The sequence below is a fragment of the Pyrus communis genome, chromosome 12 (genome assembly GCF_963583255.1).
Source record: "Pyrus communis chromosome 12, drPyrComm1.1, whole genome shotgun sequence".
NCBI lineage: Eukaryota > Viridiplantae > Streptophyta > Magnoliopsida > Rosales > Rosaceae > Pyrus > Pyrus communis.
In genome coordinates this window covers 20,268,304-20,289,954 of record NC_084814.1, presented here as the reverse complement: position 1 = coordinate 20,289,954, position 21,651 = coordinate 20,268,304, and the positions used below count along the sequence as shown (strand labels likewise).

General features: G+C 36.4%; 3 protein-coding genes and 1 non-coding gene across 5 annotated transcripts; 1 reads left to right on the top strand and 3 right to left on the bottom strand.

Moving 5' to 3' along the window:
* Window positions 1-5,894: 5,894 nt before the first annotated feature.
* LOC137711602 (thylakoid lumenal 17.9 kDa protein, chloroplastic) lies at window positions 5,895-7,611 on the bottom strand. Its single transcript, XM_068450858.1, has 4 exons — window positions 7,286-7,611; window positions 6,723-6,837; window positions 6,377-6,446; window positions 5,895-6,289 (listed from the first exon to the last, which is right to left on the bottom strand). The coding sequence occupies exons 1-4, from the start codon at window positions 7,576-7,578 to the stop codon at window positions 6,069-6,071; spliced, it is 699 nt and encodes a 232-aa protein (XP_068306959.1). The 5' UTR covers window positions 7,579-7,611; the 3' UTR covers window positions 5,895-6,068.
* A 995-nt stretch (window positions 7,612-8,606) lies between these two features.
* Window positions 8,607-8,688, top strand: TRNAS-UGA (transfer RNA serine (anticodon UGA)). The gene has a single exon. It is a non-coding gene; the product is annotated as a tRNA-Ser (tRNA).
* Window positions 8,689-8,984: 296 nt separating this feature from the next.
* LOC137710631 (non-specific phospholipase C6-like) lies at window positions 8,985-11,663 on the bottom strand. The gene is made up of 3 exons (XM_068449706.1): window positions 10,417-11,663; window positions 9,684-9,860; window positions 8,985-9,461 (listed from the first exon to the last, which is right to left on the bottom strand). The coding sequence occupies exons 1-3, from the start codon at window positions 11,525-11,527 to the stop codon at window positions 9,160-9,162; spliced, it is 1,590 nt and encodes a 529-aa protein (XP_068305807.1). The 5' UTR covers window positions 11,528-11,663; the 3' UTR covers window positions 8,985-9,159.
* A 3,281-nt stretch (window positions 11,664-14,944) lies between these two features.
* On the bottom strand, window positions 14,945-20,050 carry LOC137710514 (CBS domain-containing protein CBSCBSPB1-like). Of its 2 annotated transcripts, none has more exons than XM_068449557.1 (15): window positions 19,631-20,050; window positions 19,222-19,404; window positions 18,678-18,846; window positions 18,401-18,533; window positions 18,141-18,311; window positions 17,895-17,979; window positions 17,694-17,807; window positions 17,479-17,545; window positions 17,175-17,280; window positions 17,024-17,082; window positions 16,539-16,648; window positions 16,307-16,440; window positions 15,910-15,995; window positions 15,714-15,803; window positions 14,945-15,482 (listed from the first exon to the last, which is right to left on the bottom strand). In XM_068449557.1, the coding sequence occupies exons 2-15, from the start codon at window positions 19,356-19,358 to the stop codon at window positions 15,297-15,299; spliced, it is 1,647 nt and encodes a 548-aa protein (XP_068305658.1). In that variant the 5' UTR covers window positions 19,359-19,404; window positions 19,631-20,050; the 3' UTR covers window positions 14,945-15,296. The 2 variants fall into 2 exon arrangements, with proteins under 2 accessions (XP_068305658.1, XP_068305659.1); XM_068449558.1 differs by having other exon boundaries at window positions 17,895-17,973; window positions 19,631-20,049.
* Window positions 20,051-21,651: the final 1,601 nt, after the last annotated feature.

Genomic DNA, 21,651 nt, shown 5'->3' with positions numbered 1-21,651 from the left:
TCTTAGTCTCTTGCCCTCACGTTATCATTTTTTAAGTATTAATTTGGAAATTTCATTACAGGTGTGATTTCTTATCTGTCATAATTTACGCAGTTTTTGTGCACATTAAAATATTCTCTCTCATGTGGCATGAATATGTTTTCTGTGTTTCTTATTTTTTTTTTACTCATTCTTTATTTTTAGACAAAAGAGTAGGACTCGAACATGAAATATCTCCCAACGTTAAGAGGAATGAAACAAAAACAAACTCTCGTACTTCCGTGTGTGCGCTCCAACTATTTCTTCGATAGTCAGCTAGAGATTTCTTTCGATTTGAATATAAAATGTCAAGATTTTGGAGTTGGTCCAGCAGTCCACTACTTGTTATATCAATATTGTCTCAACTTAACCATTTGCATAATCAACAAATGTTTGATTTTATCATAAAATATCTTAGTAATATAAGTACTTGAACTATTGATCATAATATTGATTAGATATTTCAGATTAATCCACTTAACTTTTTTTTTGGTCGGATTAATCCCCCAATACGAACGAGGATCCTCTCTCGATCCTCACATCGTACGGTCAAAAATCATTTTAAAATTTTTTATTTAAAATTAAACATAAACAAGCCTTTTTGAATCCAGTCTAATAGAAAACTGATCGCACGATGTACGATAAACGGACGATGTAAGGATCCTGAAATACTGATGAAGAATCCGAAAAGGACCCTCATTCCCCCTATATATAATCGACCTCGATTGTCACACGTGTATAAAATGTAAGGCCCTTTGTCAAGTGGCTGTTTCATCATTGGCCTTCTCTGTACGTTGATTTGATGTCTTCTCCTTAAGAATTGGAATCAATTTTGAGCCTGCATGTGACCCGGTAGTGACATAAACCCAAATTCCAAACCCAACACAAGGTCGTCGTTCAGGAGGGAGTAGACAATGTGTATCCAAAGGATACCTAACTACCAGTCTACCACCGCTACCTTTGCTATCACCACCGCCGCCTCCGCCGCATCTCCAATACCATCCCTACCTACCGCCATTTTTTGGCACTACCAAAATCAACGTCATATTTATAATACCAAATGGAAATTGGGTACTCATTCACAGAATCTGTGATCTGGCAAGCTTATCAACAGTTGAATGTATGTTTTGCAACTTAAAGCATCAATTGGGGGGTTTTTTTGAGATTTTGGTAACCTTAGACGTAAAGTTACAGATAGGCCTGGTTTGGTACTGAGGTGATTCTGAAAAAAAGCTAGTATCAAAAAAAGCTGGGAGCTGTTTTTGTGTTTGGTAAACATTCAGCTTCAGCTTTTTTTCACAGTTTTGGGTGAAAAAAAGCCAAAAACAAGAAGCTGCAAAACCCAGCTTTGAAAAACTGGCTTTTTTCACATCTGTTTTACATAAAAGGTTACCAAACACTATAATACTGCTTTTTTTTTTCAAAAGCACTTTTACAAAAAAGTTTACCAAACACTCTGCTGCTTTATTTCACAGCTGCTTATTCTCACAGCACAGCAGAAGTAGTTTTTTTTTCAAAACACAGCAATACCAAACCAGCTCTTAATGTCATCCTTTTTGACACTCTGTTTTCACATGCAGCGTTACACGCAAGGTTTTAAATATTGATCGTTACGGGAATATTCATTTTACAGATGTATCGACGGATATTTAAAGAAGTTATTTTGTACATGAATATAAAAATTAAGTAGTTGTTGAGAGTAAAATTATTAATTAGGAATGTGATTGTATAGACTTAAAAGTAGAATCTCAATATGATTGGAGACCAAATCCTCATAAGTCTGTATTACTTGCAAGGCTTCTCCAATATGTGCTAATATATACAAACAAATATGGTAACAGATGGAAGAGGGGTGGCCTAAGGGGTATGTAAAATAACTTTACCTTGGTTGAAGCTGCAGAATACTTGGCCTCGAAGGAAATTCGACATGGTAATTGAGGGCGGGGTAGCGAAGGACGAAAATGATAAATTCATTTTCAGTTTGTCGCTCGTGGGTCAAAAGCACAGGTTGGGGTGGGAGTAAATTATGAGGGTGGAAAGTAGAGGGAGGGGATGGGGGAAAATGAAGGTTTATGTTTGTAAAATGACGACAAGCAGATAGAAAAGGTGGAAGACTAATAAAAATAAAGCAAGAATGGCTAGTGATAAATGCTGGGGAAGTGGCGCTAAACGTAATAATGCATAATATTTTTAATTATTAATTACTTTCCCTGATTTTCGACTTGACCGTGGGTTAATCATGGCGGGTGGTTGCCATCTAATGCCAAGGTCGATTTTTAAAACGATGGTTGTCGCTAACCCCGAGCAAGGGCGAGATGCGGCAGCTATCAGATCTCTGGTTTTTAATTTTTTACAAAGAGAGAGGCTCGAGCATAAACATGCCCTAGGGTTTGTGAGAATTTGGCTATCTGTCAGTTTACTTTCCTAGCGCATGTGATCTTGCAACCCCATTCTTTTAACCAACGTGTAATTGAAGTGGCGGGGGCAAGTTGAACTTTCCCCTTCCCACATACACCAAATTTGTACAACAAATTATTTGTCGGTGGTCGGTTGAACTTTTCGATTTTTAAAACCCTTTTCACATGTGCCTTTTCTTTTGTGGAATCATAATAGTTTAACTAAAATAAAATTATGTAATCCAAAACTAGGGTACTTATAAGAGAAATTGAAAAATTATTCCATGCTACATAGTATTTAATGTAACGAATATTGAACATTTTAGATTAGTTTGAATTATTGATTTTATTGTGGTTCCTTCATCCATACTTCAATACTCGTAACAATTAACATCACGTCGCATGAAAAATGGAACACGAGAAATCAAAGAAAAGTGAAAATAAGCTTTGCATGTTCGGAATGGAAAACGAGTTTTCCACATTCCCATATAGCATGAACAACTGGGCAACATGCATGTTCCGATGTACGTGTCATGTGTTGCTCAATTTTCAAATGGATTATAAATTTGATACTCCTTTTTCTTTGGTCTGGTTTTATAAGTTTATACTTAATTTGTCCACTTAGTTAATACACTACTAATCAAGGAATTAGTTTAATCAACACCTGACATGACATGTATAGCCAACAATTGAAAATGAAAGAAGAGCCAAAGAGTAAATCAACTTGAATACGCATGCACCACATCGTCGATTGTTTGTTGGGAATATAAATAGAGTATTTTCTGTCACCTCCTAATTCAAAGTAGTGATTGTCCTTTTTTTTATTCGGATGCTGTTTATTTTAAAGAAAAATTATATTTTTATACTAAAAATCAATCATAGTATTATTCACTTTAATGAAAAATCATATTTTTACACTAAAAAATCAATCATAATACTATTCATTTTACCCTTTATTTTGTCATTGTCGTTAAAACTCAAAGTTTTCAAGCCATTTTCATTTGTTTTCCTTTAAATATATTTGAAAAAAAAAAATTATACAATTTATTCCTTCCAATATCCCATCAATTATAAACTGATTGACACATCCCAACTGAAAACAAGGCGTGTTGGCCGTCACGTGAACCCACATCGCTCAGGGAAGTGATTCTTATATGTATATTCTCATCCCTACCTAGCATGAGGCCTTTTGGGAGCTCACTAGCTTCGGGTTCCATCGGAACTCCGAAGTTAAGCGAGTAGTGTGTGAGAGCAATCCCATGATGGGTGACCCACTGAGAAGTTCTCGTGTGAGTTCCTAAAGGGGACAATATCGTGCTACGGTGAAGTTGAGCCCGAGATGTGGTGGGGGCCCGGGTTGGGATGTGACACTGATTTTGAAGTACTTTTAAAATGACTGAAAGTGTTTTTAGCAAAACTATTTTTGACACTTAAAGTGCACTTGCATTTTTACTAGATGATTGGTTTAAAAAATATTTTCACCCAAAATATTTTTAACCATTTTAAAAATACTTCCAAACGAGCTATATGAATTAACTGAATTAGCCTCTTTAACTCTCCTGCTACAAGATCAAAAGAAAAAGAATCAAGGGTTCACCGACCGCAGTTAGCAGATATTGATATTGGCTACCTTAGGTTAAGGGAGTAAGCAAAAACAGACTCTCATATATACGGAGAAGGTGTTATACTATATGCAGCACACTGAGATCAAGGTAGCCCCAGAACTATTAGGAGTTTGAGAAATATACTTGAGAATGTCTTTCGAGGATCTTCTGAATGTTTTGTACGAATCTTTTTTGTACCTCCTAAGTATTTGATGTAATACCTGTTCGGCATATCTCGACAGAAATGCTACAAGATCGAAAGAAAAAGAATCAAGGGTTCACCGACTGCAGTTAGCAGATATTGATATTGGCTACCTTAGGTTAAGGGAGTAAGCAAAAACAGACTCTCATATATACGGAAAAGGTGTTATACTATATGCAGCACACTGAGATCAAGGTAGCCCCAGAACTATTAGGAGTTTGAGAAATATACTTGAGAATGTCTTTCGAGGATCTTCTGAATGTTTTGTACGAATCTTTTTTGTACCTCCTAAGTATTTGATGTAATACTTATTAGGCATATCTCGACATGTTACATCGACAAAACTTGCCAAATTCTCTCAATGTCACTCGTTAAATTGTTTCGATATATATCGATATCTGTTGACATATGCGCAACATAATTTGACTGACAATAACATATCTACTAAATATTCGATAAAATGCCTTAGTAAATAATTTAATTGCGCACTTCCCTTCTGTTTTAATCTTAAAAAAATATATTGAGATCTCAAGATTCGAGCCAGATTTTCGATAAGACAAATTTACCTTATTGCCTTATCCATTGGAGTGGTGAAATGTTGAGGTGGCAAGATTATTGAATCGGATTTACTTTCTCATTTGCCTTGTCATACAACGCGCGAGACAATTAGATTAAATGATAATAAGAGATAACCACTATAACATTTACACCAAAAAAATGTCACGGGAAATATTCTAAAATCTTAAATGATAAACATTTACACCAAGAAATTTGACCTAAAACAACCATATGTCACGAAAAAAACCCATTCGCTAAGACTCATGATTCTGTTCTCTTAGAAATGACAGCTTATGGGCCCAAGTCAGAAACTGTAGCTCAGATCTACAATACTTGATCCTTGTTGCCGATTTACTCTTACATAGTTGGGACAGAGATTTCAGCCAGAACTTCTCCATCAAGTCTTCAAGGATTTGAATATTCAGATTTTTGAAATTTAATTCAATGGTTACAATTATTATTATTTTTAGAAGAGTTCTTTGTTTGTAGTTGTTAAATCAAATTTTAACGATCCACCTATCCAAATCCTTAAGATTTGATGGGATAAAATCCCTCTCCATATAATTGTACTTCAATTCTTTCAGTCATATGTTGTACACCACTTTGTCTGTTAGAGATGTTTTAATCAATGAACCTCATTCTAAATGGAAGAAACACATCAATCATAGACCATGTGCCCCTAACTAAATAAATGGCCCTTTCAAAAAACAAATGCTTATCACATTTAAAATATGGTCCTTTCAATATGTTTTTTGAAATGCTTATCACATTAAAAATACAGTTTCTTTCTACATCTAGGCAAAGTTAAAAAAGAAAACAAGTTAGACAAAGAGATTATAAATGTACCATATGACCATTAATAAGAGAGAAATTGGTAAAAGGTGTACTTAGAATGAATCATTTATAAATTCCTCTTATATACCGTTGTAATGCTCATGTAATGAATTTTCTAAATCCTGTTATTCCACTTTTTATGATCAATTTGTTTTTCATCTTGCCTTACACTTTGGATGTCCCTCGACCAAACATAACGTAACTTTGTAGATTCATCTACGCGCAACTACGACTAACAGATGTTGATTTATGCAAACCCGAAATCCATCCAAGTGTTCACAGTATTTGTACCACAATTTTATAACCGGGCATTGTAAATAGAAACTCAAAGACTAGCTCCAAACATGTGTCTCATACAAATTATATATATATATATATATAAGGGTAAAAAGGAAATTAAAAAAAACAAGAACCATGAACACATTAACTATTAACAAAATCCAAATTAATTATTAATTAGTCCATGGCTTCAAAACTTGGAGCATACCAACCCAACTGGTCAGTAATTTTCTTCATCCGCTCTTCTTGTCCCTGTGAATTTCCTAGAGCTGTTGTGAAAGGGTACAAATATGTTACTTTTGTGGCCATGCACCTGTACGAAGCCAAGTCTCCTTTCACCAGAAACTCCACCACATCTCTGCCAAAACCTCCATCGAACTCAGCTTGTAAATATTGCCCTGGGAAAATATTCTCTTGTTAATTTTCCCTTTAAATTTGGTTTAAACTTAGTTAAGTAAGGTTATGCATGTGCTTAATATACTTACCATCAGGGGTATCTTCCACGATCTGAATTTTTGGGTTCTTTTGGGTTTCTAAGATTGCTTCTTTCAACCTCTGCATAATTTTACGAAACAAGTGACTAAAAAATATTAAAACTAGGCTAGTGATTTTCACACCTTTTTTTTAACTCGAAAGAATTGGAAATATTCAGTTCGGAGTGGATATGACGAAACGAGGAGTGTTAAAATCGCTACCCTAAAGTTACTTAGCTTAAGATGCAAGAAAGTGAACGCTAAACATTCAGAACAAAGCAAGGATGATAGCTTGATAAAAGCACAAGTTTAAGTCAAATTTTAATAAGAGGGGGGTATGCATTAATTCTCTATGAACCTGAATTGCATTGTCTAAAGAATTTGCAGGAATCTCCAATGGAAATGCAAACGATGACGATATTGGATTTGTCGACACACAGCCAGGATTTATCGATGGGCAAGGTCTAATTTTCCTGCAAGTTCAAGACACACAAATCACATTTAGCAAAAAACAGCAAAGCACATTGTGGAAGGCAGAGCAAAAAAACCACAAACTTCTACTTTCTTTCCAACGAACACATTTTATTTCTCACAACATTATATGCCAATTACCAAAAATGGAAAGAACTAACAACGAGAAATGGATTCAGAACAAACCCAAGCAAATAAGTTATCTAAAACTCCTTGAAAAACACTAATTTGGGACTGTAGTTGGATTATATTCTTATGTAACTGTGATCTAACTACAGGAGCGGAATTCGAATTTAGGCACAAACGGGAGTGCACTACGCTAACCAACTTGACTAGAATGTCGTCTACTGAGACAGTAATTAACCCTTATTTGTACGTATCTAGCAAATTAAAATAGCAAAAATCCAGTTAAAGAAACAATGAATTGAACTTGAAAAAACTGAAGTGTACCCGAATTCAAGGCCAGTCTTCAAATTCTTGGCCTGAGAGAATGGAGTGGTGGGAGGAGGAGGGGCTAAATTGGACTGAGAGTTGAGAGAAGGGATTGCCAAAACAGGTAAAGGTGAGCCAAGTGTGACAGTGAGAGCTAGAGAGAGGAGACTAGGGAGGATTATCGGCTTTCGGGTCGAGTTCTGCAAACTGGATTTCGGGTTTTGGAGGCAAGGAGAGGTTGTGGGGATTGAGTGATTGGAAGTTGGAGGAAGAAGATGATGACCCATCAAATTGAAGCTCATGTTGGTCATGGCTTATCCTCAACCTTCTACTGCCATGCGCTCTCTCTGGTTCCATTTGATTAAACGTAGTGTTTTGGTCTCCAAAACAATGCCGTTTTATATCATGCAAACGACAACCACATGTCCAAAATGTGTCGTTTCTTTGTGCTTTTCGAATGACTCAACAAAACAACCTAAACAACCTAAGATCTTGTTTGATAACATAATATGTCGGATTATTGCTGAGGTAAATTTGTATTGAATGAGTGGCTAAAATCGATCATTTGGCTTGATGAAAAAATCATAATAATTTGACAACATGATACGTTAAATTGTATGGTAATAAAATATTACTATAAAAGCGCTTTCAGTAATTTTAAAAGCACATCTAAACGAGTCCTAAGTTTTAAACTTGCGCTAGTAATTGAGTTGGGAATTCATGGAAGAAAAAAAAATTGAATTGGGAGTTCATGGAAAAATAATTGAGTTGGGAGTTCAAAATTTAGCATTAGTTTTGTTGTTACCTATTGTATTTCTGTGTTTGTGTGATTTTACAATATTATCTCTATCAGCAAGGTGAGAATGTATACGTGTTTGAAATCAAATATTTTATTATTTTTATTATCCAACATGAGACGTAAACTCATAATTACTTTATGCAACAAGATAAATTTAATTTCATTTATGTATCGTTGAACACGTTTAAATTCGTATTTACTTTATGCAACATGGTAAAGACTAAATGAATTTAAACATGAGAAACGTGACGCACGACTTTATGCAACATCCGATGTAACTCTATTTTATAATTTTATAATTTTATTTTTAATTTTTGAGTATATCGATATTTTTATACTAAGAGGAGGGGAAGTTCGGCAAAACCACACAATGAGTAGCCTGATTTGGTATCAAATTTATCATCCATGAGATTCGAATTTAAAACATTTCACTTCCAAGTGAAGAGGGACACTTTCACAATTACCATCTTGGAGTTTATGCTCTCTTTTTCCTTTTACGCTTTCTTTTAAATAAATTTAAAACAACAGTACGAACAATTAGTCGATATGTCCGAGTGGTTAAGGAGACAGACTTGAAATCTGTTGGGCTACGCCCGCGCAGGTTCGAACCCTGCTGTCGACGATTTCCATTTTATTTTTTTTCAACAGGTAAATTTTATGTCTTTTTCTTTTTCATGAATTTGCTTATTTCCCACCATTCTCTTTCGTCTTTGATTGAGGCTTAAATTTTATCTCTTTATTATTTGTTGTGAACCAAAACCAATATTTTCTCAGAACACAATGGATGAAGTGCTATATTGGATGACATGTTTACTCGCTTAGAATAAGAAAGTCGTGAATCGGAAAGCAGAATCAATGAAGTCTCTAATTCCGGGTTTTTGATATACGTATTGCTTACCACGGTTAAAGTCATGCGTCTGAATAATTTCAATTCTCATTCTGTTTGCATAAACACGCCAATGGACTTGGATAGAAAAACTGAAATAACTCTATCAAATGCTACTTCCTTTACTGTCATTGCATTTCTACAACCACAAACACAAGAACTTATGTATGTATAGAAACCCTAAGAGGAGGAGGAGGAGGATCCAAGTTAATTTTTAATATTTGAGGACCTAGTTGTGAGGGAAGATCTCATATCTACAATTGCTGACTCTTCTGCTCCCAGTTTTATAGCCTCCTTGCTTGCTCTAATGAACCTTGAAACTGCACCTTTCACGTACCCATGAGCTTCCCTCACACTCATCTTCTTGCTCATTTCGTCCGGGTAGCTGCTCAAGAAGTGGTCGCCGTTGAGCACGGCCCCTAACTGCACTACCTCCCCCTGAAACTCGGATAAATTACTGTCTTCCTTGGCCTCCGTTTTCCTCAGAGGCACTACGTCCGGCAAGGTCACTGCAAGAACTCAGCAGAGCAGTATGCACATTAATAAGTTTTCTTACAATGTCAACCTCAAATTACACACAGTGACAAATGTACTTTCGTGATTGTTTGGGATTGATTGCTCCTGAAAGGGTCAAAAGCACTTTCCGACAACTAAAAACGCTTCTAATTCTGTTATTTTGTAATATCTCTGCACAAGTTAATTATAATTGGGAGCATAAACTAGATAGATACCTGGGCAGTCAGTTCTGGGAGAAGATAATTGCCCAACAACCTGCTCGAATGTCCCGGCCCATGCGTCTCTGTGAGTTAAGAAGTTAGAGCTGAGGTTGAACATTTTCTTTATGGTGGCGGGGATTGAAGAGTGCTCAAACTCGGAGTTCGGTGTAGGTCCTTGAGGACCACTCATCACTGAAAAACCAAACAAACCACTAGCAAATTACAGCAAACAAACGCAGAAGCACCACGTAATCAATGAAAACTTAGCAAATATGGGTTGAACTCAATACAATAACTTCCCAACAACCTAAATTCTACTTCTACTCAATCCACAATAAACAATGTGCTGAAGAAAACTCTCAATGAGTAAAAAGCTGTTTTCTTTTCTATACTTGGAGGCATTTATGTGCTTGTTCGGGACTACTTTTGGAATGGCTAAAAGCGTTTCTGACTGCGTTTGGCAGAAGATGTTAGGAAGTGTTTTTGGGTTATAGAAACACTTTCTAGATAAGCACCTGCCAAGAGCATAAGTAATTCCTACAAAAGCAATCTTAAACGGGGCCACAACAGAATCAAAACCAAATGATACTAGATGATCGATCACGCAGAACGAGCCGAGCTAATGAACCAATACCACAACCAACATTCAAGAAAAACTAATATCCACTTAAAATTGCTACCAAAAACAGTTGAACACGTCAAACATTCAACACAAACGCATTAAAAAACAAAGCGAATTCAATCTTACCAGTCCCCTTCTTAATCCACGGCGACACCATAATCGTCGGCACGCGAACTCCGAGCCGATCGAACTTAAAAAAAGAAGGAGCCGGACCGCTATTCCCGTCCGGGTTCGGAACATTAACATACGGAGTCTTGACATGATCGAAAAAGCCGCCATGCTCGTCGTACGTGATCACCAAAAGCGTCTCGTTCCACTGAGGACTCGCCCTCAACGTCTCATAAACATCCTTAACCAGCCTCTGTCCGTTGGCGACATCATGGGACGGGTGGTCGTCGTTCGCCGGCATGCCCTTGAGGTCGAAGTAACGCGGTTCGATCACCGTCAAGCTCGGGAGCTTCCCCTTCCGAGCATCTTTCTTGAACTTCAAATCGTACTGGTGGAACTTGAAAATGTACTTAAGTTTCCGCATGTTTCGGTAGAACATTGTTGTCGGGATGTTCTGGAAGTAGACACCGAAATCCAACCCGTTTTCATGGACCGAATCGAAGATTGTTTTTTGTGGGTACCCGGAAGCTAATTGTTTCTTGACGTGGCTGGTCGAGCCGTGGGACGTTGCGGAGTAGACGAACAGCCGGTTGGGTTGAGTCGGACCGGGAATTGAAGAGAACCACCGGTCGAACACCGCGAATTCGCTGACCAGGGCCGCGTAGACCGGAACGGATTCCGGTCTGAAGCCTTTCATGACGGTTTCGGAGAGGTTTGGGGACATTGACAATGCTTGTTCGACGAAACCGGTCATCGAAGGGAGGGAACCCGACCCGAATACCTGCTGCTCGACTGCTTCGAATGAGTGACCCGGATCCGGGTCCACGAACTCGGCGTCGTCGGAGAAACAGATGGATTTTTCCGGGTCGGCGGGTTTGGTTGAAACCGGGTTGCATTCTTCGCCAGTGACGCCGTTGATTGCTGGGTTAACGGATTTTTTCATCCAACCCAGTATGTGGTCGAAGGAGCGGTTTTCCATGACCAAAACGACGATGGTTTTGATGGGTTGCTGCTGCTGGGCAGAGCAGAAATGGGTTGGCCGGAAAGTCGCTGAGAGAGTGAGAAAGAGTGAGAAAACGAAGGAAAACGATGGAAAATGTGGGAAAGTTTTGGTCTTGGAAGCTCCCATTGCTTAGAGAGAGAGAGAGGGGGGGAGGACAGAGAGAGTTCTTCAGCTAAATGGGTTGCTTTCTTCTAGGTGATGAAGAAGAAGGAAAATCTGGATAAATATAGTAGTTATTTAATTACTGCATCTATGGTTGGATTTTATTTTTATTTTGATTTATTTATGGAAAAAACGGAGCGAGAGAGAGATCCAGGAGGCAATGGATTTTTTTGGGCAGAGAGTATAAAACAGCAGAGGAGAAGCTTCTGGTTTTGTAGTGGTGAGGTCCCATTCGTTTTGATGGTGCTTTGTTTCTTTTGAAAAAGGAAAAGTTAAAGGGGATGCGTAAATCACTTAAGTTTTGCAAAATTAATTAAATTTGTTTATAATTTTATTTTACTTTAATTTATGATAAACATGGTAATAAAGATTGTGCGTGGTCCCATCTATTTCGCAAAGTTTAGTTTTGCATGGGGAGAGAATGTCAAATCTTTGACTGAAATACGCGTACATATCCCGTGATGCTTTTCTTTTCAGTTTCTTTTTTTTTTTTTTTTTTTTATATAATACTTGCATGCCATGAAGGGATACACAACTATTTTTTTTTTTTTTAATCTCCGTATTAGAGCTTAGATGATAAGTGTCTAGTCACAGTCTCAATTAATTCGTTTAAAAATTAAAAAATAACGTCTAGACATATCGAGGTGCTTGCCTAGCCTCGCCTAGATCGTAATTCTCATTTAAAAATCGCCTAGGAGCTAGGCCCTTGCCTATCGTCTGACTAGCACTTAACGTCTTTTAGAGCCTTGCAAATAATGTATCTTGATCTAATAGCATTCATAATCAAAATCGTTCAACTTCTTAATCTTCATTTGTAGATTACTTCTACAAAAAAAATTATTTTAATACGAGATCATTTAATCATTCAAATACATAGAATAAACCGAGGTGTATGTACAGAAAAATTTGTTGAAGATGCAAAAATTTTACCTACAATATTTTTTAAAATACTAATGTCACCATGTGAGTGTTTCATACAAATTACTCTTGAGAAAAACAGAGGAATCATGGTGTGGTGGCATTAAATGACTGACGTTATTTCCTTGAGGAAGACAAGTGTGGTATGTCATTGAGTTCATAACTGCCGACAGCAACCCAATAAACCCGTGAGAAATAAACTAATGTCATTGAATTGTTGTAAGTTACTGCTTAGAATTCAACACACTCTTCATTTCTCATCCGTTTCGGAAGTAAATGATTTTTCTACTGTTTCACTAGATATGGTGAACGCCGTCTAATTCCTAAGTTTAAAGATCGATTAAACCCTATTTAGTCCAGTTTATGGCTTTTTATGTATTGGATTACGAATTGTCAGTAATCGAAATAATTTTCATATTTTCTGCATAATTTTCATACCAACATTATAAAATATTATGTCAAAAACATAAAGTAACGAAAAACCCATAAAAAGTCAAACTTTAAAAAAATCTCGATAGCATTTCTCTATTTTATATTGTGCAAATTCTGTGAGCAGAATTAGGAAATGGACCTGGCTTCTCTGCCCTTCCAGTTTCCATACACTCTCATCCCTTATTATTTTGTACGATCACGATTAAGCCACGTCAATATTTTATATTGATTTTTTTTTTATAGAGATAATAAGAAAAAAAGTAATAGTGATATAAAATGTTGACATGACTTAATCGTGATCGCACAAATAAAAGAGAACGAAAGTGTATCGAAATGGGAGGGCAAGCCTGGTCCTTAGGAAATTGGGGCACAGTTCTGTGGGGGCGTCAGATACCATCGTTCCTAGTGGACAAAAGTTGGTGGGTGCTGCTAAGCATGTGAAAGCATGCCACATGTGATGTGAGATTTGGTATCAAAAGATTATGGGGCTCTTTTTATTCTTTTTCTCTTTTATTTTTTTTTTTGGCCTTTTTCACTTTGGTGGGTCGGTGGGTGGGGCTAAATCCAATAGTATATAAACTTATAAAGTATGTAACAGTTTAATGTGAATGTGCGACTCTAAGTGACATGTTTATGCTTTTTAAAGTTGCCCTACTCACGGGATTCAATCATTTTGATGGCCCTGATTTAAGGTAATCAAGTTGTGGTTCATGTAGAACTAAAAATAATAATTGAACTTTTTTACAAAGCAATATAATTAAACTTGAAGGCATATGGGCTGTTGCAATCAGTGTTTAAAATATCAATATCAGTGGAAATATCGATATTGGTTGTCTTTGATGGAAATTATGGAAGAGATATCAAACACTAGTTTAAACAAAATATAAGAGTTTCTTCGATATTTAATTGATATGTTGAAAATTGGCATATCGATGAAATCTATCAATTTTAGGCGAAATTTTTGTGGAAATAGAGACAATATCGAAGAAATGTCAAACATTGGTTTGGTCTAATTATATGAGCTAAAACCAATGTCTCTTCTTCATGCAATTGAGTTCAAAATCCTCACTTTACAATCCATATTAGTTTAAAGTATAGTATCATTTTTATAGAAAATTCAAAATTATACGATCAGTTAGTCTAGCTACACCGGATCTCCATTGAACAAGTGCGTAAATATTCTATCATTTATCAAAAAAAATAAACTTAAAAAAATAACAATAAACTTGCAGCTAAAATAGTTAAGAAGGTTAACTATTACATAAACAGTCTTAAGAGATCATCATCATGTTAATATATCTTGTATTTAAAAATATAATAAAAAATGTACTTGTCAACTTAAAGATATGCCTGTAATGTAAGGAACCCAATAAATTGGCAATTTGACAGCAACTTAAAGTCAAATTTTGCTACCACAAAAAATAAAATTGCAAAAAAGAGATAGAAGTTCTTGGGCCAGGAGGGCCCACAAACCGGCAGAGATAATTAAGAATACGCAGCTCCACCTCCTCGCTGGACGGCCCAGACAGACACCAACCGAAGTGGATGTTGTGGTTGTCGTCCACCGCGATGGAAGAAAACGACATCAAGGAGAAGAAACCATACTCCATATAATTGTCTACGATATTTTGGCTCTCGGTATTTTCCCCTTAGGGGTCACCACATCTTCTGTTGATTTCCACTTTGATTGCATGGTTGCGATTATGTTACACTGATCCAATTAGCTGTTAGTCGAACACAAAACCTGCTGACCTTTCGTTGTACCACATAGGACAACATCTTACGATTACGAGTTTGCGTAGAAGACGATGATGAGCTTAAATTAGTATTGGAAAATCTTCACAAGTGAAGTGAAATAATGTCTTCTTAGATATCAAAAGAAACTGTTGTCAGCACGCCAAAATAATCACACTAGTTGCTCATATTTTTCTCTTTAAGGAGTATGACAGCTCGTAGTGCTAATAACATCTCTCGTGTCCATGCATCAGCTTGTCAATCATAGACCCAAATAAAGTTCCTAAAACGACACTCTTAACAACAACAATAACATAACACTTTGAACTGTTTTGACAAGAGGAAATCAAGAATCCAAATTCCCCCAAGTCCAAGAACTTGTACATTTCATGTGCGGTGTTTAGTTCTTTCTTTACACAAGTACACGAAGCTGCGAGAGTACGCATCGGAGAAAAAACAACGCCGCGCATGTTATCGATCAATGATCAGCAAAGGAAGAAGTGAATTTCACTCGTATATGTCGTATAGTTTGTATAAAAAGCACGTATGAAGCACGAAGTTTGCCCTCCCAAGTCCCAGCCAATTCCAATGAGTTTCTGCTGCTCTAGGAAAATCTGTCTAGGCTTCAAAACAGAAAAAATGAAATCACTCAGTTACCGGATCTCTTCAAGTACGCTAACACGCCTAAGCCGACAGCAACGGCAGCCCCAGCTGCAACAGCATTGTATGCTGATGCCCATGCAGAATCTGCATATGCATAATCCACATTTCCTGTAGCTGAACCCCTTCGGCTGCGAGTGCGTGTTCCTGAATAATCCAAATGCAGTCTCAAACCCTGCATAGTTGATCTTTTCAACGTCAGACTGAGCTCAATACCTAATCACAAACGTATATTATTGTCCCGGACGACATAATTTCATGACCATGGCCTATAATTTCAGTCTCGGGTTGGAATAAGTAGAGTACAGGATATTCTATAACCGAAAAATAAGATCAAATTCTGTTGGAAACTTCGCTATATTTCTCCTCTATAAGCATCTAGCAACTGTAGACATATAAATCATACCTTCCAACCAACTTGCTTTGCATGATCCACAGCTGCCAAAAGATCACTATCGGATGCCAGCATAACTTTATCACGGTCTTCATCTTCATACTACAAAATGCGACACCAATTGAAATAATAAGATTAGGATGAGGGAACTCTTGCGCCAGACTGAAAAACAGATTAAAAGAATTTAAGATGTTAATCTAAGAAATACCAAAATTTGAGGAAGGTTGTTGCGGTCAATGTCATCTCCCATTCTCTGAATGATGGAGGTTATAAGTTCTGTCAAACTCTGAATATCTGAAGAGGAAGCAAGTACAGAGGAAACTCAGTTAAGAGCTAAATTTATCCCAAGGAGCAGTGTTGGACAATAATATTACATGCTTCTAATTTAAAGCTCGATTGGGGTTTCGGGAGAAATTTGAGGGCAAAACCTAGAGCTAAAAATGGTCAGTCCTTTTGTGTAAACTGGATGCAACAATGGACTGGCAGTATAAGCCAACCATGTCCTGCAAATGTTCCAGATGCAGAATAGAAGCAGCGCACACACACACACACGCATGCACCCATTAAGTGACTAAATTGACAAGTAATTAGAACAAGGAGCATACTGCAAGTGAATCTATGCATTCGACCCCTCTTATCTTGAAGTTTGAAAGCAAAGGTATTTGGAAAATTGGATGGTGGAAATGGTAGCGATCTCCCTGTCTCTGCGCTCTCAGAAGCCAGTTTCAACGAATTTTCACTGAGATGACAATTATAATGCATAAGTACATATAAACGGCAAAAAGAGTTGAAACTTTCATGTTTATTATCCATCATATGCATGTATAGATGTATAACCTCCGAGACTCCTCATCATCATCATTGGGACCCAAGGCCATGGCAGAATCCCAAAACTTTTGCATCATAGTGGTTGCGGCCTCATTGCTCACTCCAGCTGTATTTCCAACCTGGTTAGCAACAAATATTAAGTAAGAAATCTTCTATTGCCGAAGGTGAAGAAATATTAAAAAGAATATTGAACAAAGAAAACAAAACAGAAATGTCAACATGATGTGTTTCTTCTGAATGTTAGATACCCTAAACAACCAAAGTGAAGCTTATGTAGGTTTTCCCCACCAGGAAATTTCAAGTTGTGAAAGCCACTAGTAAACAAGACAATCGAGAAGAGCAAAAGTGTGCAATAGGTTAGAACTACAGACTGATTCATAAGTAGTGCTGAAAGCAAGAGTCAGCAGTAGATAATATATTCCTGTTATCCTATACATATATAGAAAGATTGAAATAGATTGTAATAATTAACAGTACGCAAGGACTAGACTTACAGTGGCCACAGCAGCATGAGTGATATGAATTACATCAACAACAGCAACGACAGCTCCATCTGCATCCCAGTCATCATTAACTATCATAAACTAAAAGTCTTCTGTTACTTGACAAAGCAAAACAACATTACTCTTATTCTCAGTATTGTACCTCTGTCTACAACAGGAAGGTGCAAAAACTTTCCATCATGCATGGTATGCAATGCATCAACAATTGGTGTATCAACTGTAGCACATTCTGGGTTTGGAGTCATGACCTATTAATCAAATCAAGAGAATGCTAAGATAGTTGGACTATATGTATTCCTCAGTTATAGAAGCATAAAATGAGGCGCTACTTGGAATCAGCAGAGGTTACAACATCTGGCCTTATAGAACAATGACATAGGGATTCATTGCGGTTTTCATTAGGATAGCCCTAAGAACAATATTTCAAAACTGATGGAGACGTGTACCTTCTCTACAAGAGTGGTCTTCGGAGGAAGATTTTGTGATATTACACGCATTAAGATATCTTTTGAGCTGACAAGAACCAAAAGCACAGATTAGAATCTCACTTATCTATAAAACAATAAAATTATCACAGTGACAAAAAAAAAGATTTAGAATTACTGTGAAAAAGGTAAACTGCAACTTTTTTACTTTAAAAAACATAAGGCAATAAACTCACGTAAGAATTCCTCGTGGCTTGTTATCAACCGTCACAATTGCCGAGCTTACTCGCATTTCCTGCATCTTCTTTGTTGTCATCAAAACCGTATCTGCTGGTGAAACTGTTAAGACCCTGAAAACAAACATCTGTTAAATCAAAACTGGTAAATTTTATCAGTGTGTGGCCACATATATCATCAGACATAAAAATATTACCTACTTTGTACTATCTGGAATGATTGTAGACAAAGATGGCCTAAACAAACGCTCTCGAAGTGTCTCAACAAATGAATTGGAACCTGCATCTCCAGGAAAGAAAAACTTGCAAAAGTTACTATTGTTTTTTCAGAAAACTGTGTACTTGTCATCACGCAGGCCTACCAATAAAACACATAGATATTCCTGCAAAAATATCTAAAGTCTCTGACATAAACTTCTAACAGAAAACACTAAACTCTCTACCAACCAGTACTAGATGTTCCCCAATGTTTTTCAACACCTTCCACAGCAGCAGCAATAGCCTTTCCCTTCTCAGCTGCTCTTTCCATTCGAGCAATGGCATCATATAAACACTTTGCTATATCAAGTAAAGCAATGACCTCTCCATTCTCCACAACAGGCAAATGCCTGAATTTCCCTGTAAATGCAGAAATCATCATGTAGAAAGAGCAAGCGACAATAATAACGTATGCCAAGAAGTAAATTTGCCTCTCATTTAATACTAACCTTGCACCATTTTCTGAAGGGCCTCAACAGCAAGAGTGTCTGAAAGAACAAATATCGGGTTCTTTGTCATAACTTTAGAAACAAGGGTTTCCTCAAGATTAAGCTCACGGGAAATAACCCTTGTCGCTATATCCTTCAACCAAATAAAGGAATAGATGCATAAGGAAACATTATGGGGGCTAATAGAATCCTTGAAAATAAGCAAGCAAGTCTGGTTTTTTGTTTTTCTGTGAACGGTATTTTCTTGCAAAATGCGACACTGAGTTCAAAGTCATACCTTGTCCGTAAGAATTCCACAGAGCAACGCATTAGAATCAGTTAATAACAAAGCATCAACCCTACGAGCAGCCATCCGACGACAAGCTTCTTGAACACTAGTATTTTCAGGTACTGTCAGAGCCTTTGATAGCCGCAATCGTTTCACAGTCCGCTCTCCAGTTAGCCCCCTGGCCCAAAATGCAAACATAGAAGAGACTATTGTCACTTTCATTCCAATGCACAAAACTTCAACCAGAACATGCCTATTAATTATCTGTCCTCTACATTAAAAACTTATTCAATCTCAATATCTACCAGTTCCCAACTTCTAATCAGAACATCGAAATCAACCACCATAAAAATTTTACTGTTCTACAATTACACAATCATGGGGTTTTTCAGGCAACTCACATTCATGTAAAAGCTCAATTCTTTCAAAAAAATAAAAATAAAAAATTCATTCATTGAATATATACTTATACATATACATACACATACATAAATATATATATATATATATATATATATATATATATATATACACATCAAAAATCGATACACACATGGGACGAGAAGCCGTGAAAGATTTTCGGGCAGAATCAGGGCCTCCGTTATTAGCATCAGAGGATTTCTTCTTGTCATGCAACGATGCGTTCGTCAATGACAGACTTCTTCTCGAAGAACCGCCTTGACTAGCCATCGTCGCCTTCAATCAAACACCTTTTATATTCTCCCTCTTCAAATCCCTGCAGCAAAATTAATTATCCAAAAATTATTGTTCAAAATTCAAAGCAATTCACGAATTTAATTTCCAAATTTTATTCATTCCCATAATAGAAAGTTTCCCAATCTTTGATTCCGACGCGTTTTTTACATCTCCAAACAAAGAAATGAGAAAAATTTTGAATTTCAACGCGTTTTTATTGAATTTTCTTCGATTTTCTCGGCAACCAAACAGAAACAGAAACTCACCGGACCCAGAAAAAATCTCTTCCTCCTCTTCTATAATCCGAAGTTTAAGACTGCTTCAGAACCAGAATCCGAAAACCTCAACGAAAATTCACAATCCCATTGAATCGCATCTTATCCCAGGTCCACGTCCCAGGAATTCGAAACTACCGAGCGACTCGATTCGAATTGGACGGGATTCGAGGCGGTGCTTCGAGAAAATGAAACGCTCGCGGTCGGGGAATCTGGTCAGAAAATCGGGAATTTTCCGGGAAATTACACCGACCGGCGAGAGTGAATGAGACCCAGAGAGAGGGAGGGAGAAAGTTTCAATAAACCTAAAACGATGGGATGGTCGCCAATCGAAACCTCCCACGTCGATGATTCTAACAGAAGTTTTCAAATACCTCCAATTTTACTGGCGCTTTTTTTCAGGCCCTCCAAAATTCGTTTGCTTTGGTTTACGGATTTGGCCTTGGAATTTGAGGAACCGTATGCACCTTATCCTCGTCGCAGCTGGAACGGGGAGGGCTTCCTGGTCATTTCATGAAGAGGTTTGTGCAAACTGTGACAAAATGTGTATTTCTCGAATCTATGAAAAAATAGTCAACTCGTGCTCAAATATTAATGTTTCTTTTTCTTCTTTAAAAAATAATTGACTGGTTATGTACCATGTGGAATACGAGGATTGTAAGTCATCGGCTCAAATAATAATGTTGGTCTTACTTCTAATAAGAGAGGGTCAACCCATCAATAGTATTAGGTTTATGGTAATCTATTATATATAAAGAGAATAGAAAAGGTGAATAGTGATTTGGTGTCGCCATGCTTCAACAAAAATATATGGACAAAAATGCCCTCAAAACAAAAAACTTCAATGGCATTTCAAAATAATACATTAAATAAGATAGGGGTATTTTCGTCATTTTAACAATATTTCTTTAATAATTTACTTTTTGGTGCTTTTTTTTTTTAATTAGTACCTCACAATAAACTAGTAATAACGTGATTCAATTTCTTTATTTTTAAACACTTTCAAAACATCTTAAGAGATGTAATGTCGGTTATAAAAAAGGTTTTTCGCACGTGAATAACAATGTGATTAAATAAGTTATCAAATGATTGTTTTTTTTTTCTTTCTAGCAAACGATATTATCTACACTAAGAGGAAGGGGGTGGGCTTAGCCTCACAATAGGCTAGCAATAATGTGATTCAATTAGTTATTTATTAAATATTATTTTCTCTATTTTTAAACATGTTTAAAATATCTTAAGAGACGTGTAATGCCGATTATAAAAAAATGTCTTTCGCACACGGATAATAATGTGATTAAATTAATTGTCAAATGATTTTTTTTAAATAAACGATATTATCTACACTAAAGGGGAGGGGGTGGGTTTAGCCTCACAATAGGCTAGCAATAATATGATTCAATCAATTGTTTATTAAATATTATTTTCTCTATTCTTAATGTAAATTCTATAGACACCGATTTTATTATGTGAATTCAGTTGTTTTAATTGGTTTATGAAGGGTTTCTTCTAGTATGATCTAAGATTATTCATTTATTTCAAATATTTGACTTTCCTTTTGTCAATTTACGCATATAAATACATTTAAAACATATAAGTCTCGAGTAGCACGCTATGATTCAAAAAATGCTTTATGCACACGTGTGAGCACGTGCATGAAGGCTAGTACTATAAATTTCAGATTGTGATTAGTTGCTTGCGTAGTATAATTCTTTTTTATAAATAAAAAAATAAAGGAACTTTAACTAAAAGTATTGTTCACTTTAACGAAAAACCACATTTTTACACTAAAAAGTCAATCCTGATTTTATTCATTTTACCCTTTATTTTGTCCTTATCGTTAAAACTTAAAATTTTTATTAGTTTTCCTTAAAAAAAAAAACTAGTCATTTGTTATCTGTCAACCTCTTACAATTTAAATACACAAAATATTTTTCTTTAAAAACATTTTGTATTGATATAAGTGATGAATTGTCATGACAGGTAAGTATTCTTTTCCAATTCTTGCATCT

Bases quoted from the DNA above. Each gene is read 5' to 3' on its own strand.
- LOC137711602 (XM_068450858.1), bottom strand. From the start codon at position 7,578: ATGACCAACATGAGCTTCAATTTGATGGGTCATCATCTTCTTCCTCCA. The intron at 6,838-7,285 runs GTACACTTCAGT...TTGAACTTGCAG, and splicing joins AAGACTGGCCTTGAATTCGG to GAAAATTAGACCTTGCCCAT. The intron at 6,290-6,376 runs GTAAGTATATTA...ATATTTTCCCAG, and splicing joins CGTGGAAGATACCCCTGATG to GGCAATATTTACAAGCTGAG.
- LOC137710631 (XM_068449706.1), bottom strand. From the start codon at position 11,527: ATGGGAGCTTCCAAGACCAAAACTTTCCCACATTTTCCATCGTTTTCC. The intron at 9,861-10,416 runs GTAAGATTGAAT...TTGGTTTTTCAG, and splicing joins GTGGATTAAGAAGGGGACTG to TGATGAGTGGTCCTCAAGGA. The intron at 9,462-9,683 runs GTATCTATCTAG...GAGTTCTTGCAG, and splicing joins TCCCAGAACTGACTGCCCAG to TGACCTTGCCGGACGTAGTG.
- LOC137710514 (XM_068449557.1), bottom strand. From the start codon at position 19,358: ATGGCTAGTCAAGGCGGTTCTTCGAGAAGAAGTCTGTCATTGACGAAC. The intron at 17,083-17,174 runs GTACAATACTGA...ACTGGGATGCAG, and splicing joins CCTTCCTGTTGTAGACAGAG to ATGGAGCTGTCGTTGCTGTT. The intron at 15,804-15,909 runs GTATTTCTTAGA...CGCATTTTGTAG, and splicing joins ACAACCTTCCTCAAATTTTG to TATGAAGATGAAGACCGTGA.